Here is a 21,574-nt window from a genome sequence, read left to right on the forward strand (position 1 = left end):
GTAGAGGCATTACTCACATTATGAAATAATTAGGCTACAACCACATCTCTCTAAAACCCGGCCCAGTATGGACTGTAAATGTCAATAAAACAACAGAAGCAAATTCAATTTTTCCATTAATTGGAAAGCTCCAAAATTAAGGCACATGGAAACATATAAGTAGAAACTGTAACAGATTATAAATCCAGTAGTGATTTACATATATTTACAACACCTTCAATATAATCCTATAGGCTGAATTTTGTGATTTCTTTCAGTGTGCTCTTTTATATCAATAAAATTGAATTCTTTTTGAGAGTTGTAAATACTTAAGAATTTGTTTCTTTCTACAGTTCAGGGTAAATGACATACCTACATTTTACTGATACAGAAATGTAAATTTATTTATTTATTTATTTTGAAAGAAAAGACAGACCACTTAAATTCTTTGCAGAGATCCTTTAGAAATAGACTTTGCTCAGGAAATTGCTAACAGGGAGAGGTGCTCAGACTCCCAAATAGCTCTTGGTACCCTATGCCCTCCTGATATATGAACTGCTAACCATGTGATTGGCTAAAGAACTATTTATCCATATATGTAAATAATAAAGGGCAATGCATCTTGCAGTTTTCTTTTCTATTCTACTCCCCTGTGCAAGACAGATGTGTTGTGTCTAATTATTCTTTGATTGGTATCTGGAGAAACATTAACATAATTGGCACATTTGTTCTAATTAACAAAGGGAAACTGCCACATGCCACCCAATATGAAAAGTGAGTCCAGCAAGCATTAGCTAGAAAAATCTGTATCAATCAAAAAGGTTACGCTGCTAAAGGGTCCCTCAAGTCAGAGCACTGAGGTTGAAAATGACTCAACAGAATAGAGAAGCATGTGTACACCTGAGAGAATGAAGATTCAGCCTAGAATTGTTGCACACAGGTATATTAATCATACAAATGGGAAAAGCAATTATGCGGCAATTATCAAATGCACACTCAGCCAAGCCACACTTCTAGAAAAAGCATTAGCTAGAAGCTGGGAGTTGGCCAAGTTTTACTGACTGGTTTAGAAGTGACAAGTTTGAACTTTTCCTTATTTGTTTGTTTTAACCTTCCCCTTTAGACCAGGGGTTCTCAAATTTTGTTGCATTTTAGAATCACCTAGGGAGCTATTAAAAATTTATTAAAAATAGTGATACTCAGCCTGCACAAAACACCTATTAAATGAGTGTTTTTAGCATGGGCTATAAGTATCAATATTTTCTAATGATTCCCAGATGATCCCAATGTGCATCCTAGTCTTTGAGAACCAGTACTGAAGACTGGTTCTGATCATTTTGCTAAAATGCAGATTCTAATTAAGTGCCCTGTATGGGGCTTGAGATTCTGCCTTGTTAAGAAGCTCCCAGGTCAAGTCAGTACAGATATCCTATGCATCAAGCCTTGACTAGTAAAGTCTTGACAATGCTAAAAAGATACTTATAGCTAATAAGCCTTCTGTAGACTTTCACCTGGAGAAGGAAATGGCACCCCACTCCAGTACTCTTGCCTGGAAAATCCCATGGATGGAGGAGCCTGGTAGGCGGCAGTCCATGGGGTCGCTAAGAGTCGGATAGGACCGAGCAACTTCACTTTCACTTTTCACTTTCATTCACTGGAGAAGGAAATGGCAACCCACTCCAGTGTTCTTGCCTGGAGAATCATAGGGATGGGAGAGCCTGGTGGGCTGCCATCTATGGGGTTGCACAGAGTCAGACACGACTGAAGTGACTTAGCAGCAGCAGCAGCCTTTCACCAGGTAGGATTTAGCTCCATTGCCCCAGAGTTTGAAATCACATAATGATCTGGGGGGGCGGGGAGGGGGGGGGGTGGTCTCACCCTGCCAACAGGTGTTTCATATGTCCAATCAAGAAAGTCTTCATTATAGACTGCAAATGTATGTTATTTACCCATTAAAGTTATGGGTAAAAAATATCTTAAAAGACAAGAAGCAAACAGCTATTTAAAAAAAAAAAAAAAAAAAAAGTATACAAAGAAACTCTCCTTGTCTCCCAAGTCTCCCAACAATGTGAAGACATTGTTCTGATACTATCTCTAGTCAAGAATGGAAGCCTACTTTGTTTATGCAGCTATTTGCTTCTCAAGATTGGCAATAGCAACAAGACATTCATTCACTTCTGTGTTAACCACTGTCCAATATACTTTGTACCTTTCAGTAGCTTTGTGAAAGTATTTGTACTCTTATGCTGTACAAGTATTGGTCTTCAAGCATGGTCTTTAGATAACTGTACAAAGAAAAAAAGGCCTGAAGATTTTTAAAAACCAAGTACAAATAAAACCATGCCCCACAGACTTAACAGAAGCTGATAACAGAAATTCTTGAGCTTGTCTTACAGAACAGAAAGAGGATCAACTTGTCAAAACCTCTTTGCTTACAAACTGCCTTCACTGATAAAGCGTATTTTAGTATTTAGTATTTCTTTCCCCTGCTGCTGCTGCTGCTGCTGCTGCTGCGGTCACTTCAGTCGTGTCCTACTCTGTGTGACCCCAGAGACGGCAGCCCACCAGGCTTCCCCGTCCCTGGGATTCTCCAGGCAAGAACACCGGAGTGGGCTGCCATTTCCTTCGCCAGTGAATGAAAGTGAAAAGTGAAAGTGAAGTCGCTCAGTTGTGTCCGACTCTTAGCGACCCCATGGACTGCAGCCCACCAGGCTCCTCCGTCCATGGGATTTTCCAGGCAAGCGTATTGGAGTGGGGTGCCATTGCCTTCTTCTTTCCCCTACCCACCTCTTTTACTTACATACCTTCTCGGCTTCCACGGAGTCCAGTTGTTTCAAAGGAACTTGAAGCCAGCTCCTGCCCAGTGCGAGCGGCTAAGGCTGGTTGGGACCCCTGACACTAAAACTGGACCTGTGACCGGTTTTAGGCAGTGAGTGGCCTGTTGACTAGGGAAGACTGGAAACTGCATCCTCAGGTAAGACTGGGCATCTTCATTTTGAATATGTATTAGCATTTAACAGAGATGAGTCTGCGCAGAATACCCATTCCCGCCCCTTGTGCCGCTTCTACCAATCACCTTTCCCCAACCTAAGCCCACCTTGCTTATCCCTTAAGTATCCCACCCGCTTGACCTCAAGGAGGCGGAGCTAAAGTTTGTTCTTCATCTTCTTACTCGCTGTCCTGTGAGTAAACTCTTAGCTGCAAATCCCAGTGTCTCAGTGATTGGTTCACTGCAGGTCTGGCGTAGGGACTTGTTTAGTAACAGAAACGACTGACATTTTGCAACTTCTGCAAACAGAAGGAATTTGCTAAGAAAGGGGTCCTATTTTCCTGCTGCAGAAACACTCCTTTAATTGGACACATGTCTAGCTCATTGGCTTCCCAGGTGGCTCAATAGTAAAGTATCTGCCTGCTGATGCAGGAGACGTGGTTTCAATCCCTGGGTGGGGGAGCTCCCTTGGAGCAGGAAATGGCAATCCACTCCAGTATGTCTGCCTGGAAAATTCCATGGACAAAGTCTGGCAAGCTACAGTCCAGGGGGTTGCACAGAGTGGGATGAAGTTGAGCACGCAGGCACACAGGCACCTGACTCATTGCTTTTGAGGGATGAATGTGTGTGAACCACATTTTAGATGTGAACTTGTCTTGAAATCTGAAAATGTTTTCTAAACCTTAAATTCTACTATTAGGAGATAAAAAGCATGCTGATAAATGAATCAATAGTGACAATCACCAAAAAAGCCCAAAATAGCATGACTCTGATAATATCTTACAAGGGAGCAAAATGACACTGAAATGTCCTTAAAATGCTAACTTTTTCAGAGCAAAAGACCTATAATTGATTAGTCACAAGATAGCTTCTAACCAGTCTTTACCATAAACTTTCAGATTAAGTAACTCTCAGCATTTACCAACTAAAAGTGTTTGATCTCTTGCTAAAACTGATCACTTTTTAAAAAACACTGCTTTTTCGCTCTCTGTGACTACCACTTTTCTTCCACAGTGAGTTTACAATAAATAGTGCCTCTAGGCATATGAAGAATCATTGAAAAAATTTCAAAGCCAAAGAATTTATCTAAGGAAAAACATTTTTTTTTTTTTTTTTTCATGAAATAAGGACTGTAGAAATAAAAGACCCTCCTGCCCTGGGATCATGGACTCAAGGTAGGTTACTGCCTATTGCTGAAGCACCACTGAGAGACAGATTGTATTTGAAAACAGCTGAAGTCTACTGACCACAGATTTTAGGTTATCTAAGAAAAGCTCTATTGTTTGCTCTTTTTAGCACAGAAGATTTCACTTTGTTCTGAAGAACCAAATACTTTCTAGATTTTATTCATTTAATAAAATAAAATTTAAAATCCATGTTCAGAATTTCTATTCCCAAAGGAATTAAAATATATCCTTTGTTTCTCCACCTTTCTCTTATCTCTTCTGCCCTAAGACCGACAACTATCTTCTGTTGTGTGAAGTATGGCAAGATCTCCTGAATGGTGTCTCTGCTTCCATTCTTACACTTCTAAAATCTACACTCCCTACAGCAGCAAGAATGAGCTTAGAAGTAAAATGTATCAGGTCGTGTCAATTCCTCACTTAAAATCTCCAATGACTGCATATATTCAGAAACAAAATCCCTTCCCATTACCGTGTTTCAGTCCCCAGGCTCATCCTAACTCTCTGACTGAAGGGCTTCCTGCCCTCCTCCTGGCTCACTGTCTCAGAGACACTGGCCTCCTTTTTAATCTGTAACCACATTCTGAGGTATTCTGCTCCCCTGCCTGGAGCTTCCTGACCCAGATCTTTTTAAGTCTGGCTCTTTCTTGTCATTCAGATCTCAGCTCAAATGTTATTTCATCAGATAGATTCTCCTTGAACTTTAAGTGACTCCTGATCCCCAACAACCATCAGCCTTCTCAGATATGACCTTGTCGTATTTCCTTTAACTTACAATTATCTGATTATATCTTGTGCTTTTCCCCCCTTGTTTTTAGTGTTTTATTACCATTTAGGGACTTTGCCATGTATTGCCTTCAAATAGAAGAGTGTCTAGTACATGGTGAGAGGACAATAAATATTTCTTGAATAAATGATTTAGTGAGTAAAAATAAAAACTGGATTTTGTACTATAGGCTCAAAGGAACCACTGTATATGTGCAGAAGTCATGCCACAAATCTATTATAAACCAAAGAAAGTTTATTATTTATTCCTGTGTTTTAAAAAGTGATGTTGATATTGGTTCACTTTATTATATTTTTAAATTGGTTTACAGAATTATCTGCAAACCAGTTATCTATTTATGGTGATCTCTATGCATAACTATTGGATGCATATATTGACAGAAAATCATATGAAGTAACCAAAATAAACAATGTTAGCAACTGTTGACTGGACCAATGTAAAGCTTGGAAGCTGGCTACCAGTCAAGGAACCTGATACTTGCAGCAAACCTGTTTGTAGGGCAAGACCCCTTCTTGTTATACACATGCTAGGAGAAAATTCCAATAGATATCACTGGGCACCGAAAGCAATGTCTCCCTGCAAATTAGTATTCAAACTCTTCTCTCTAAACTTCTTTTGACCACAAAGAATATAAAGCACAGCTTGGGAGACAATGTACCTGCACGGAAATGCATCAACACAAAGTTCTGATTATGAGGGAACGGCAGCAAAACATGCAGGTCTCTCATGAAACGAAGTGTTCAGTGGTCATATTAATAATCAATTAGATGGACAGCCACCTGATGCTATATATTTGGTGAAGCCTCCGGCTGCCAGCCACTTTCCTCCCTGGCATTATCAGCTTAAAAATTCTATTTCCTGTTGAGCAAGACTGCCAAATAATCTATTCTTATACACTTCACCCCATATTTTCCCACTTGCTAATTAGACATGCAAATGTTGATAAATAAGATGACACTTTTTAAGCACAATTGGGTCAATAAGTTGAACATGGTGCCCTGTTCCTCCAATTTGACTCCTGTGAGAAATAGTTCAATTATAATTAGAGGAGCAATTATCCCCTTGTTTAAGGTGAAACAAATCACAGGTTTATTTTAGTGAAAAATTCAGTTTTGCTCCTTGTGTCATGCCAACAAATGTCATATCCATTGATGTTTTTGATCTCAGTACTCTCCAAAAGAGATAATCTGATGAAATAAAGCATCTCTGAGTATATTTCTGGCTCACCATATGACAGCAACATTTTCCAGGCATAAACCAAAATGAGCAAGGAGGGATTCATTTCACAGAGTTCTGCTATTATGCCACTGGAGCAACCCAGCACCCGTTCAGGCATATTAATTTTCTGGTTTCTTTGGGGAGATGAGAGATTTCTGCTAAAGGAAGGCAAATGCCTCCCCAGAAAGGGAAGAAAAGCTTTATATTTTTGGCTTGATCCTTGCAAAACAGTTATTAAAAATACTGAGCAATACCATTTCAGATTATTTCTGGGATTTATTTTCTTTCTTTCACAGAGTCTACTTTTAATTTTAATATAATTACTATTAACCTGTCCTATAGTCCATGAACTAAAGTAACTCCCAGTGGCCTTTTGGAGTGATCCAAATGGTCCAGTGGGTTAGAACCCTTCTGACTGACTGACTCCCTTACTCCACCTGCACTGAGTTCTCTCAGCACACATCTTCCATGGTAACAAACATCCTGTTTCTGGAAAGTTCCATTTCCTGAGGTGCAGCTTCTCTGTCACATCCAACAGGGACTCTTTATTATTTCATTTAATTCAATGCACTCAGAGATTCTACTATGTAACCTACAGTCTGCTTGTGTTAGAGATAAACATGAATGAAAATCCCTTTTCTTATTTCATCCAATGTAGTCAAGCAGGCAAAGGAGTAAACAGACATATTTTGACAGAGATAATAAATAGTTGGAGCTATAAAAAGTCAGAGAACATAGGCACTGACATTCAAGCAGCTTTACTGCTTCATTCATACCAGGTATGAAATACTGAAATAGTTCTGTATCTGCTGATGAATAGCTAGGTACCCCTCACCCCGAGGTGCTTGCTTCTGGGGATCCCTGGACCATACTATGATGCAGCAACTAAAGGGTTTGCACCTTTGATACTGCAGAAGACCCCAGATGCTAGTTGCTGCTGCTAAGTCACATCAGTCATGTCTGACTCTGTGCAACCCCATAGACGGTGGCCCATCAGGCTCCAGTCCCTGGGATTCTACAGGCCAGAGTACTGGAGTGGGTTGCCATTTCCTTCTCCAGTGCATGAAAGTGAAAAGTGAAAGTGAAGTCGCTCAGTCGTGTCTGACTCTTCACAACCCCATGGACTGCGCCCACCAGGCTCCTCCGTCCCTGGGATTCCCCAGGTAAGAGTACTGGAGTGGGTGCCATTGCCTTCTCTGCCAGATGCTAGTAGCCCTGTGCTAAGGAAGCTGTGTGGCTGATAAATATTTAAACAAAGAAAATGAAGAAAGGGCCTGGCAAGGAGGAGGCCAGAGGAAGGAACAGCCAAGACTAGAGCTCTGAAACTCTTGTGCTTCATCCCTGAGGTACCTGCAACATATTTTTTTTCTTAACCAGTGAGTACTGAGAGGAGTTCTTTGTCAAACCTCTCACCACCTGGAGAGGTGGAGTATGGGGAATCCTGAGCTGGTCTCTTCCTCCTCTGAGACTTTCTTTGTCACTCTCTTTCCTTTTGCTTGGAAAAGGAGAACTTCCAACAGTAATTCCACTCCAAATTCCCTCTTTTGGAGGAAACACAAAGTCTGGTCCAGTGTTCTAGGCCCATGATGACTAAACAGATAACTATAAAAATCAGAGTAAGAATAGCAGCACATCAGGACTTGGTGCAGATTTCCACAGTAACAAGTCATTTTTAGAGTAAATATGTTACATAAATAAGGGAGTTTCCTTATTTTAAAGCTCAAACTTTATCTTCATTTGTAGCATTTGTGGATTTTAATCAAAATAACTGGTTAGAAGACACAGGAGGGAATCTCTGTGATTCTTCACTGGACGGAAGCTTCATCGCTGCATACCCTACAGTGCCCATCAGAGGCAGTGTGCCAGTGACTACTGTGAATTCCAGAGGTTGAGTTCAGTCTTCTCTGAATCAAGAGGAATAATATATTAATAACAATAGTAATGTTTCTTGAGTTCCTCTACATGTTCTAAGTGATTTGTTTGCATATATCATCTCATTTAATTTTCAACTACGTTCTGGAGAGACACTATTATTATCTCCAGTTTATAATTTAATTAACTAAACTTAGGTATAGGAATTGAAATACCTTGCTTGAAGTCCAACAGTCAGAAATGGTGACATGGGGTTAAGCCTAGAGTTCTGAATGGAAATTAGTTTAACCCTATGTAGCAAAAATTAAAGCCAAAATAGAGAAGAAAATTAAATGTTATTTATTACCACAGAAATCCCTGTGCCATTATTTGCACCAAAGGTGATACTGCTGTAACTTAAGATTAGTAGAGCTCTTTGGAAACCTACTGACTTATGTGGGAAGGAAATTATTGCCTCTTGATATTTTACAAATAATGAACTTGACTACCTGTTCGATGGTGCTAGACATATACTTACTAAACAGAGATAAATTGCATCAATCAATCATGTATTTGTGGAGCATGTAGTATCTGAGTTTTTCAAAATCATTTGCCTAGAACACAAAAGAAGCAAGAGTCCTTGCCAGTACAGTCTGATACCTTAAAAACTGATTTTGTTTATGATAACACATGAGAGTTTTACCTTCTGGTTTCCCTTTAAGATCAGTATTTCATTTCATTCTATTTTTGTGCTTTTAAATTCCTCAAACAAATAAAATAGTAGATAATGAATATATATATATCATTAAATTAAAATAATTTTATAATCCTTTAATTCATCACATTATATTTCATCCCTTTCTCTTTTTTCTGCTCCTCTTGAGCAAATGACAGTTGCAATGTGTCAAGTCAAGGTATACATTAGATTTCTGATCTTGGTGATTCTAAGGGTGTTGGAAATAATCTACACAGGAGTTTATTAGCCTGCTCTCAAGCAAGTGTTTTTGATCTCTCTCCTGACTTGAAAAAAAATCACATTAAATATAGTTCTTTGAATGTCAAATGGTATATGATTTTTGAGCTTGCCAAGTGTTAATTGGTCTCTTCCCCAGTGATGATACAGATAAAATTCACAGCCAATTAGTTTGCAGTCATGAATCTTTACTCCTTGACAAAGTGAACTACTTTGCTGAGAAAACTAAAAAAAAATAAGAAGTTACTGCTGCTGCTGCTGCTAAGTCGCTTCAGTCGTGTCTGACTCTGTGTGACCCCACAGACGGCGGCCCACCAGGCTCCCCCATCCCTGGGATTCTCCAGGCAAGAACACTGGAGTGGGTTGCCATTTCCTTCTACAATGCATGAAAGTGAAAAGTGAAAGAAGTCGCTCAGTCGTGTCTTAGCGACCCCATGGACTGCAGCCTACCAGGCTCCTCCATCCATGGGATTTTCCAGGCAAGAGTACTGGAGTGGGGTGCCACTGCCTTCTCCAAGAAGTTACTAGAATCTCCTAACTGAAAATCTCAGCAGGGATCTGCTCACTTTAAGAAACACTGAGTCAAAAAGAGTCTGTGGACACTCATGTTACTCAGGATATGTTTTGCTCTTTAAGGCAATTTAATGGAGGAGGTTTGCATTAAAATTTTAGATTAAGATAGATATGATTAAGGAGAAAGATATACTTATTGTCAGAGTGAAATGAAATGTTGCATAGAGAAGAGCTTTTTCTTTTCTAATCACAATAAATCATCCCGTGAGTCAGTGGTAGAAGATAAGGTTTTGGTGTGGTTGGATAAAGCAGAAGTAATCATGCATAGTCTCTGATACAGTGCTAGAAAGTGCCATGGGATGTCAGGTACAAGACAAAAGCCAACTCTCTTCTTTCAAAGTAAAAAAAAAAAGAAAATTTCATTAAAAGTGCCACTCAGAGTCTTGCATTGACAGACTGGAGATGTGAATGGTAGTGACAGAAAATGGAGTCATTTGTAAGGGCCCTGCCTAAATTTCTAATTAATTTATTATTATTATTATTTTAGAAAGAGCTATCAGATGTTTAATTTTGTTGTTATGGGACACACTAACTGTGCTGATCTCACTTTTGCCTGAATTTTCAAAGGACATAAAAACTATGGAAATCTGATAAGTGCATTGATTAACTATTAAAAAATTTTGGACAATGTAGTAAGTCTTAGTAATATTATTTTATAATTTCATAGACAGGAAAAATTGCAGGCTTATTTTTACAAAAAATCAGCTGACCCATATACAGCCCCAAATTATAGCAATTTAAAAAATGCTTCTTTCCATATATGCAATAAAGAGTAAAAATTCCAAAGAACTCAGTGTAGTTTAGAGGCTAACAAGGACCACCAGCAAGTTGGCAGTTATGTTACTTATCAAATTAAAGCTTTCTCGTGTTTGTAGGATACTGGATCTGCCAGGACAATAGTGTTTGATGTATATTAGAATGTCTTCTGATAATCCTAACGGGGTAACATTTTTCAGAGTTTGGAATTAGTTGAAATGAAATAAAAGACATGTTATTAGATGATTTTCCTCAGCAGTGTGCCCTAAATGGTGTCTCAAGGAGAGCATAGAATACTCTTGTGGTCATGGAGGCCTATCCCCCATGGACAGGCATTTTCAAAGGGCATTTTGTCTGGTGCTAATAAAAAATCATGGTATAAATCTGATTTATAATACTTCATGAACTTTCAATAGGCTTTGTTTCACCAAAACCAGAAAATGAAAATTAAGAGCTAATGGAAAACTTATAGGATGAAACTGCTTGACATTCCTCAAACATGTTTTTATTCATGGTGTGTGGCTATGGCTTTTAGGTACGTCCTTGATTACATCACAGAGCAGGAAACATGTATGTGGAGCTCACAGGCTGTCACACATACACACACATGTACACCCATCTTACATTTTTTGCATAGTATCAATACCTGTGGTGGATTCGTTTTGATGTTTGGCAAAACTAATACAGTGTTTCAGGTTTAAAAAAAAAAAAAAAAAAAAAGAACAATAATAAAATTGAATGGCACATTATTAAGTCAGCCCATCTTTCTTTATGATTAGTGCCAGATAAAATAAAACAGTGTTTCTGATTTCTTAAAAGAGAATGACAAAATTAAACCAAGCTGCCTGTGGCTTTGTCCAGTGGGGCATTCTAATTGACTCCAAGTCATTAATCAGTTCCCAATCAATCTATTTTGCCAGTAGCAAGCAGTTAGGACTCCATTACCAACCATTCATCATGCCATACCCTAATTCACTGCACCATTAGCCATGGATTAGGCCTCTGTTAGAATAACTAAGTGCCAGTTGCTAAATGCAAAGAATTTTTCTTCTCACCTCAGCCACTGGGATCCCTTCAGGTGGTCGGCACTGGAGCAAGACTTCCTGTTCCAAGGATACTTCCTTTCCCAGAGGTTCCTGCTCAAATGTTTTTCGCAGATCTGGAAAGCACAAGTAATAAAATACAAGACAAAACTAATTAACATTTATTCATTTCTAGAAAATACAATAATAAATTTGCAGTTTATTATTTTCTGTTTCTTTGTAGTTTTTAATCATGTTAGTACTGTGCCATAATGTGACTGATTATATTCTATGTAGTGGAAATTATGAAATTTAGAGATTACTAGCTGTTCCTACCTTAATCTTCACTGGAATGCTTTGGAGATTCTCATTCTAACAATTAGTGACACTCATTAATTATAGTTTGCTAGTATTTCTTAATAATCAACTATAACAATCACATATTTAATCAATGGAATCCCATTGTTATGATTCTTATTCATACAGAGTCCCTTATGTATATTAATATTTTTTCTTTCTTTACAATAGATACTACTGAAGTTGCAACAACTCTGAGATCTTTCGATAAATAACTCAAAAGCAAGTTTCTATTTCAGAATGAAAACAGAATGCTGGAGTCCTGGAGAAATAAATATAGCTTCTTGAAGTATCTCAAACATAAGAGAGAGAAAAGAGTAACTATTGGGATGGGTCCAGAAATATCTCAATATGTAATTATGTCACCATGCTCCAATTAGAAGATTAAATAGTTATTTCTGCTCAAATGTAACAAGAATCTAATTACTTATTTATATAGTTATAGTTGCTATAGCAATATTCAGTACAATCTTAAAAACTGCTATTGATAGACACAAAAATATTAGAAATCAGTTTTATCATTTTAAACACCAAAGCTAAAAAAATAAATGAGTCAGTTATAGAGCTTTAAAGCAGCATTTTTTTAAGGCAAAGTTAAAAAAATTTCATCCATGTACTACTCAATAAAAATTTATTGAAATTTTACCCAGTAGATTTTATTAAAAAGCTAATGCCTCTGTCTTTTCATCCCACGTCCCCAATAATAACTTAAAAATATAAAAGCACCATTTCAGCCTACTGAACTAATGGGTAGAAATCCAAAGACTCTAGAGGTGTATCTCTAAGCCTTTCAAGAGATATAAGAAAGCACCATCTGGAAAAATGCAGTGAGAAAAAAATTCATGTCATATTATTTGCTATTTGGGTGAATATCTTGGCAGAAGAAAACCTTCAAGAGTTTAGGGGTTCTGAAAAGATTATTGGATCTATGTGAGTCTGAGGTAAGATAAGAGACTCTATAAATCATGCACAATTTCTGCCAGAAAGGCATTTCTAATTTTATTATCAAGAAATTGAGTAGACTGTAGAAACAAATACTTAAAATCCAGAGTTATTAGAACATGAAAGTTATCTAAGCCATGTCTTTATTTTACATATAAGGAACACATTTCTCAAATTACTCAAAGCCTCACAGCAAAATAATTGATGCTGCATTAGAACCTGCTGGCTGTTGATCTGATACATATTTTTTTATCCCACACATCCCTTCATATCTCTTAAGGTTGATTTGTATCCTTTCAACAGCAACATCAGAAAATTTCTACTCTTTCTTTTCTCATATAGTAGCTTCTCTTTGTTTTAAATCTGCATTAACATAAAAAATTTTGTCAAAATATTAATAAAAGCAACAGCAGCAATGAGTAAGTTTCATGGGATAAAATGTTCTTTTTTCCTTTTTTGCCTGGGCTGGATCTTCACTGCTGCCCAGGGGCTTTCTCTAGTTGCCTCCAGTGGGGATGCTGTGCGGACTTCTCCCGAGGTGGTTTCTCTTGTGGAACACAGGCTCTAGGGTGCGCTGGCTCAGTAGTTGTGGCTTGAAGGCTCTAGAGCATGGGCTCAGTATTTGAGCCATATGGACTTCCCACAGCATGTGTGATACTCCCAGACCAGGGATTGAACCCATGTCCCCTGCAATGGCAGGCAGATTCTTAATCACTGGGCCACCAGGGAAGTCCTAGGATAAAATATTCTTATAAGGTATATCTTGTTTGTGAAAAATGATTCTGAAAACCTCCCATCTGATGCATGGTAGGGTAGAGATGTAAAGACTAGAATTAATTCTCAAATCAAATAATATATAGACTCACTCGCTGTTAAATTAAACAGCATATCACAAAATAAGGATGGAGAATTAGAAAGAGTGAGGCACATATATCTCCAAAGGGTCAAAACAAATTCCTTTATATTTATCAATTATCTCCTTATGATAGATACTTTATTAGGTACTTAGGATGAAGATACGTAAGATTCACAATCAAGACTAGAAAGGTAAGCTGAGATCTATTCATGAAAAGCCTTCCTGCTATGCTGCTGCTGCTAAGTCACATCAGTCGTGTCCGACTCTGTGCGACCCCATAGATACCGGCCCACCAGGCTCCCATCCCTGGGATTCTCCAGACAAGAATACTAGAGTGGGTTGCCATTTCTTTCTTCAGTGCATGAAAGTGAAAAGTGAAAGTGAAGTTGCTCAGTCGTGTCCGACTCTTTGCGACCCCACGAACTGTAGCCTACCAGGCTCCTCCGTCCATGGGATTTCCCAGGCAAGAGTACTGGAGTGAGGTGCCATTGCCTTCTCCTCCTGCTATGCTAAGGAATAGCAAACTCTCAAAGGCTTTTAAGCAGAGGAAGGAAATCAGATGTCATATTGCTCTCAGTGTGACTAAGGTGATGCTGAAGAAGCAGAAGGTAGTTAGAGACCTATTTGAATGAATCAGGAGGGATGATGGGGAACTGAACTCAGCTACTGACAGTGGACAGGAAGAAGAGAAAGCAGATTCTAGTAATGAACAGATCATTTGTTCTAGAATACCTAAGTATCTGGAGAGTGCAAAGAGGAAAGGACAATTCCATTCTCAGCTATTGCAATTATTAAGTTTATACCATCATTAAATGAAATCATACCACCATGGGCAGGAAAGTGGTGAGAAAGATAGCAAACTTATTTTGGTACATGTTCAGTTTGTTGTTATTGTCGTTCAGTCACCAAGTCGTGTCCGACTCTTTGTGACCCCAGGAACTTCAGCACACCAGGCTTTCCAGTCTTTCACTATCTCTCAGAATTCACTCAAACTCATGTCCATTGAGTCAGTGATGCCATCCAACCATCTCATCCTTTGTTACCCGCTTCTCCTGTTGCCCTCAATCTTTCCCAGCATCAGGGTCTTTTCCAGTGAGTCAGCTCTTTGCATCAGGTGACCTAAGTATTGGAGCTTCAGCTTCACATCAGTCCTCCCAATGAATTTTCAGGGTTGATTTCCAAACCAGGATTGACTGGTTTGATCTCCTTGCTGTCCAAGGGACTCTCAAGAGTCTTCTGCAACACCACAGTTCAAAACTATCAATTCTTCAAAGCTCAGCCTTCTTTATGATACAGCTTTCATATCCACACATGACTACTGGAAAACCCATAGCTTTGACTATGTAGACCTTTGTCTGCAAAGTGATGTCTCTGCTTTTTAATATGCTGTCGAGATTTATCATAGCTTTTCTTCCAAGGAGCAAATGTCTTTTAATTTTTTGGTTGCAGTCACCATCTGCAGTGATTTTGGAGCCCAAGAAAATAAAATCTGTCACCGTTTCCACATTTTCCCCCTCTATTTGGAAATGGAAAAATCCGGTAGATCCAGATCATGATTTCTAATCTCAGCATGATTGACATTCAGGACTGGATAATCCTGTTGTGAGGTTGCATTCTGCATAGTAAGTTTCTTAGCAGCATCCCTGGACTCCATCCAGCAAATAACAGTAGAGCTCTCTAAGCCAGGACAACATAAATGCCTCCAGAGCATGTCCCCTGACAGGAAAATCACCTTAAGGACCACAGGTCTGAAGTTTGGAAAAAGAAGGCCAGGTAGAAGATCTGTGCTTCACTGTCTAGGAGACAGCTGAAGCACTAGAAATAGATGACATACCAGAGCAGGGAAAAAAAAAAGAGGACACCAACATTTCAGAGGAAAAGCTGTCTGCAAAAATGTTACGGTGTGAACAAGACACAGGAGAAAAACCAAGACACAACTATCAGAGGAGCCAAGTTTAAGAAGTCTGGAGGCCAACAGGACAAATGCAGCAAAGTACGTAAAAGGAGAAGTTTGAGAAATTTAGGAGTGAAGGGGGACTAGAAACCCAGCTGTGTTGGGGGTGCACAGAAATTGGGAGAATGACTATAATAATAACTACTGCTCTTTTGGAGAAGGCAATGGCAACCCACTCCAGTACTCTTGCCTGGAAAATCCCACAGACGGGGGAACCTGGTGGGCTGCCGTCTATAGGGTCGCACAGAGTCGGACACTACTGAAGCAACTTAGCAGCACTGCTCTTTTACAAATTTCATTTTGACAAAAGTCAGCAGCACCGTTAAGGGATGATGGGTTCGAATGTAGCAGGCTATAATTCTTCTTAGGATTTGGTATATAGTTTTTGCAACTGTTTTGAAATTCCTGCCAATGGAAGGCACATCTTATGAAAATTGCTGTTTCCTAATTGAGAATGGTGACCACACATCAGAGGCCTGTACTTCAAAAGACAGGTTTAACTGAACCATCACTGAATACCATATAATTATATTGTTTTGATGTTATTTGATTTTAAACTGTATGTAATTTTTATCTGATTTCTAAAATGATTCATAGGTAAGCCCTCAAAATGTAATACTTCTTCCTGAAAAATCCTTTTAATTCCGGGCCAAAATTCTTTTCTAGCTTTCAGGTTGTATAAAGAACATAGAATATATTATGCTGTCCAGCATGGCAGCTGCTCCTTTCATATGCCTCCAAAGTACTCTGCAAGCAGTGTGAGTAACATTTTAAACATATCCTTCATCATTTGGAGAGATGTGATAGAAGGCAGGCCGGATGCCTTGCAGGCAGAGAGAACACGAGGGTGACGAATGAGTAAGCAGGAAAAACGGACACTTGTCAGCTAGGAATTAGACGTAAAACAGAATGTTTTCGAATAATGTGGGCATTTCTGTCAGGAAAAAGATGAATTTATGCCCTTGGAAGACCTTTAGGATTCTACACTTCTGTTTTCTTTCCATTTGTTCTAAGGCTACTACCGAAATAGGTATAAAATCCTTTCATTAAAACCTAGATTACTTTTGCAAAGTCAACTCAGCTTACCTCTGATTTAGTCATTGATTCCATCAATTAAAAGAAAAATCACCTTTGTTGTAAGTATGCATTCAGAGAGATGTTTACTTAACATGAATATTGGCTTACTAAATCCATACAGTGAAATCCAATTAGCAGATGCAGAATCAGACCTGAAACTATATGGATTTCTATTTACCATTTACACAGTAATCAAAGAAAGTACATGTGTGGCTGTACACAGCGTCTCATTTTTTATGGTAGAATTCTGATGCTGTCAGTGAGTTTTTTTTGCAATATAATACAGTGATTATAAATTATTTATGATGTGAAGCCCACTAATTTCAAGGAATTCTATAAACATGAACTCTGCTTTTTGACAAGAATCCGCCTGCCAATGCAGGAGACACAGGTTCAATCCCTGGCTCAGAAAGATCCCCTGGAGCAGGAAATGGCAACTTGCTCCAGTATTTCTGCCTGGAAAATTTCATGGACAGAGGAGCCTTGTGGGTTATAGTCTATGGGGTCACAAAGAGTAAGGCACGACTGAGTCACTGAGCACATGCGCACCCACACAGGTAGAAAAGAAGGCTACCTGGCAGTGTGAAGACTCTTCCTCATTTGCAAAATGAAGTAAATAACTGGATGCTTTTGAAGGTCTCTTTTGTCTCAAAAGCCTATAACTGAGTAGACTAACATTTTAAATATGCATTTTAGGGGAAACAGCCTGGCCTTCGTCAGATAAGATCTTTAAGGATTTATATCAATTATCAGTGTCCAAGAGAAATAATAGAAGAAGTTGTTTTTCAACAATTTAGAAGATGATGCATCTTTGAAAAGAACAGCTTATAAATCCTCCTTTTAGGACAATCTTCCTGGAACTTCTGTACACTTCAATATACAGGTGTAAGAGAAAATGGGGTGATGGATGGGTTTCAGAAGATTCCAAATTTAAAACATCAGAAAATTCTTTGTACGAATACAACAAAGCAATATAATATACATCACAAGAGCAGATGAATATTGCAGCTTTGAAAATTATAAAAGTATTGAGAATTATAAACACATTGAAAATTATGAATGCATTGAGAATTACTGACAAAACTAATTTTCTTGCTTTGTGGAGAGGTGGGAGGGAAATGCCTACCCAAAACAGCATGCAAGAAAAAGTCTATCATGCCAAAGCACATATTTATGAAAGGGGTCCCCAATCAGGTCTCTTCTGCAATGACAACCCATGAGCATCTTTGCCTGGAAAGGGTGAGCGTGGCCTAAATGGGAAAGTTGAGTCTAGACAGGTGGGAGCTTTTACTGTAACAGGTTATATTACTATCCAAGTACCTGTGAGCCCCACTGATCTGAAAGGAAACCTGGAGAAAATACCAGCAAAAGATCTCCCTATGGTGTCTAAGTTGGTAGGTGTCTAACTTGGTAGGCTGATACTATTGTCTTTGAAAATGAAAATAATCATGTTCTCACTCCAAGTTTGAAAATAATAATTTACGTTTGTTAGAAATGTTTATTCTCTTAGCAATGCTACTTAATTATGCAGAAAGATTTATTAGAATAAAATATTTTTAAAAAGACAGTTTCTTGACAATGTGACAGACTGATATTATGAAGTCAATAATTCTCTGATGAGCATACTACAACAGATTATTCTAATGGAAATTAAAATCTTTAAATTCCATTGAATAATAAGACAGAAACAACATATTATTACCTTATTAATGTTGGTTGTTTTTTGATTTAGATCTCATAGGGTTTGCAAATATTAGATCTCACAGGGTTTTGAGAATATTAAAAGAAATACTGAATCTGAAAAGGGTTTGGAAGATTATGAAGTATAAAACACATGTAATAAATTATCACAACTATTTCTATTACTATTAGAGAGTCTGGCATGAAACATGATTTCTCATCTGAGTAAATTTCAGCATGTCATTCTCTTACACACTTGACTCATTTGGTGTAAAAACCATAGTATCTAACATTCCATATTTTTCTTATGGAATTTGTCCTTAGAGTACTATGAATTCAACTTGGAGGATCAAATACCAGCATTAAAATATGAAATTGAATAAACAGAAAATGTCAAGTATATCATACATAGTATTATTGTCGTTCAGTCACCAAGTCCCATCCAACTCTGCGACCCCATGGACTGCAGCAGGCCAGGCCTCCCTGTCCCACACTATCTCCCAGAGTTTGCTCAAGTTCATATCCATTAAGTCGGTGATGCCATCCAACCATCTCATCCTCTGTCCCCCCCAACCCCCTTCGGCTCCTGCCCTCAATCTTTTCCAGCATCAAGGTCTTTTCCAATGAGTCAGCTTTTTGCATCAGGTGGCCAAAGTATTGGAGCTTCAGCTTCAGCATCAATCCTTCCAATGAGTATTCAGGATTGATTTCTTTTAAGATAGACTGGTTTGATGTCCTTGCTATCTAAGGGACTCTCAAGAGTCTTCTACAGCACCACAGTTTGAAAATATCAATTCTTTATCATTCTGCCTTCTTTATGGTCCAACTCTCACATCCATACATGACTACTGGAAAGACAATAACCTTGATGTATTATTAAGTATGCACATATGTACACACATATACATACACATACACCTCTGTGTATCTGTATGTATGAGGAGATGGGTATATGTTTATTTAGTAGATCATGATATAAATATATTTTTTATTGTAGGTCACTGTGAAAAAGATCTGAAAGATCCTGCAAAGCAAGATATCATCGCAGTCAAGAGCAAGATCTTCAGCTTGGACAAACTTGGTTTCAGATCCTGACTCTATCACCTGACTAGCTGTGTAGCCTTGAGCATACTGCTTAACCTTCTTTTACTTTAATTTCTTCAGCTAAAAAAATGAACATGATAATAGTGACTCTTTTACAGGTTGATATATGAAGAAACCTATATAAAACTCTAGAATCATGCCTTGAATATAAAAAGTACTCCCTTGTAGTATTAGTACATTTTAGTATGCTGTATCAACTTTAGGCATTATCATTGTTAGTCAAAATAAACTTAAACAAATGAGACAAAATAATTATGAATGTGGGAGACTAGAGACTGAAATTTATGTGTCACAAAGGGAAACTCAGGGATTACCATGCTGTGCTTGGAAAAAAGTGCAGATTTCATTCCTAGGTTGGGATCCAGGAATCCACAGTTTTCACTGGCCCCCAGGTATATCTGACACATGGCACTAAAATCTGAGAACCACAGATTGATTGACTGATTGATTATCTGTGGAACAACCATGATGTGCACAGCACTGTGCCATGTAGGCAGAGGGAGAGAAAAGCCTGGGAGGCCGTGGGGACCAAGCGCATCTGCTTCTACACTGTGTCTCTTAAGACAATGAGTTCCTGTTGATGTCTTCCAGGGTCAGTGGCACTTAATTTTGTTCAGGCTGATGGCTGACATTGTCTGGCAGACACTGAAATTTCACATGCATCTAGGGGACATGCAGGGAACTTAAAGTTAGGCAAAAGAATTATTTTTGCCTTAAAACCTTATCACCAACCTGGGCTGTCTTTGGTTTCCCAAACTGTAATAGAGACATAGGTACAAAACCAATTCACTTTTTGTTTACTACTCAACTCTATGATGTCATATAGGAATGAAGGTTCTGTGGGACACAAACCCTATATTTAGTTTTAAAAATTTCATTTTAATGTACTTTCAAATTGTTTCTCTAGCAAACAAAATAATTCCATGGTCACATATGCTAATAATACTTGTGTTCTTAGAGGGAAAAATGTGTCTTTCTTCCAATAATATAAAAGGGGATAATTCCTTGGTGGCTCAGATGGTAAAGAGTCTGCCTGCAATGTGGGCGACCCAGGTTCCATCCCTGGGTTGGGAAGATCCCCTGGAGAAGGGAATGGCAACCCATTCCAGTACTCTTGCCTGGAAAATCCCATGGACAGAGGAGCCTGGAAGGCTACAGTCCATGGGGTTGCAAAGAGTCGGACACAACTGAGCTACTTCACTTTTCACTTTCATGTTGTCATAGTAGAGTATAACTTATACTTAAATCACCAAATCTGGCTGTTAACAGAAAACAACTATCATGAACCAACCAGTATAGCATATTTTGGGAAAACTAGATTAGTTTTTTGAGCTTTGAGAATTTATTAACAGTAAAAATTCCTGACAATGCTATAGAACCCTAAAAAGTTTGCCATGGTTTTCTTTTCTGGAAATAGAGTATCTTTGCTGGAATTAAAAAAAAAAATCTTGAAAAAATGTTATATTCAGCAATTCTTGTGGTTTTTAAATGGAAGGGACACAGTATATAAAAATGTTGTAAGTTTTCTTTTTTTACTCGCTTTTTCTTCTTAAATATTATAAAGATAAAACAAAACAAGAAACCACAAACCAACAAAAACATGAAGTTTCCTCTATGGTTAGACTGCAAAGTGAACTATCACATTTCTGTAAACCTATACAGTAAATTGTACTGTAAAAAGAAAAGTTTATAATTCAGATTTACCATTTCCTAAACAAGTGGCTTGGGTAAGTTATCTAATATTTCATTTCCATGCTTCTGTTTCACTATTTGCAAAATAAGGATAACAGAATCTACCTCATAGGATTGTTGGAAGCATCACACGAGTTAACATGCATAAGGGGCTTATAACAGAATTGGGCATACAGTAAGCATGCCCTAAATGTTGGTTACTAGGTCACAGGATATTTTGAGAGAAAAAAGATGCAAGATTTTGACTTTGTTCCTGTTATTGTTTTGTAATTTCCTTTTACTTTAAAAAAAACTAATGTTTTCGACCAGTCTTATGAATTTACCACTTTTAGAATTTAACACTTTCAGAACATAATAATTATAGGCAGAGACAGAGGTTAGAATGATCTTTGAGCAAATCAGCAGAAGGATTGTCTTGGCAATGTTTTAGTTTTGCCAAGGCATGCCTATCCTTTACTGCACTCAGTCATTTAAACAGAATCCTAAATGAACGAAGTCCCTGCAAAAGGAAGTACACTTTCAGCCATTCTTCTTTATTTCTTGGTTTTGGGGGCATTTATAGAACAAACATATTTGTATT

At 38.1% G+C, this 21,574-nt stretch overlaps 1 protein-coding gene and 1 long non-coding RNA gene across 8 annotated transcripts in view; one reads left to right on the forward strand and one right to left on the reverse strand.

Annotated features, from left to right (window-relative positions):
- UNC5C (unc-5 netrin receptor C) overlaps positions 1 to 21,574 on the reverse strand; it is a 436,417-nt gene that overhangs the window by 114,035 nt on the left and 300,808 nt on the right. For all 5 annotated transcript variants that reach the window (XM_055587671.1, XM_055587670.1, XM_055587673.1 and 2 more), the window contains exon 4: positions 11,366 to 11,469. In XM_055587671.1, coding sequence (XP_055443646.1) covers positions 11,366 to 11,469 — 104 coding nt within the window. The remainder of the gene's footprint in view (positions 1 to 11,365; positions 11,470 to 21,574) is intronic.
- On the forward strand, positions 3,090 to 20,098 carry LOC129657490 (uncharacterized). Of its 3 annotated transcripts, none has more exons than XR_008716759.1 (4): positions 3,090 to 3,161; positions 4,097 to 4,143; positions 7,361 to 7,503; positions 19,196 to 20,098. It is a non-coding gene; the product is annotated as an uncharacterized LOC129657490 (long non-coding RNA). The 3 variants fall into 3 exon arrangements; XR_008716760.1 differs by lacking the exon at positions 19,196 to 20,098 and adding an exon at positions 11,861 to 13,119; XR_008716758.1 differs by lacking the exon at positions 7,361 to 7,503 and adding an exon at positions 7,140 to 7,320 and having other exon boundaries at positions 3,113 to 3,161.

Source organism: Bubalus kerabau, chromosome 7 (genome assembly GCF_029407905.1).
Source record: "Bubalus kerabau isolate K-KA32 ecotype Philippines breed swamp buffalo chromosome 7, PCC_UOA_SB_1v2, whole genome shotgun sequence".
NCBI lineage: Eukaryota > Metazoa > Chordata > Mammalia > Artiodactyla > Bovidae > Bubalus > Bubalus kerabau.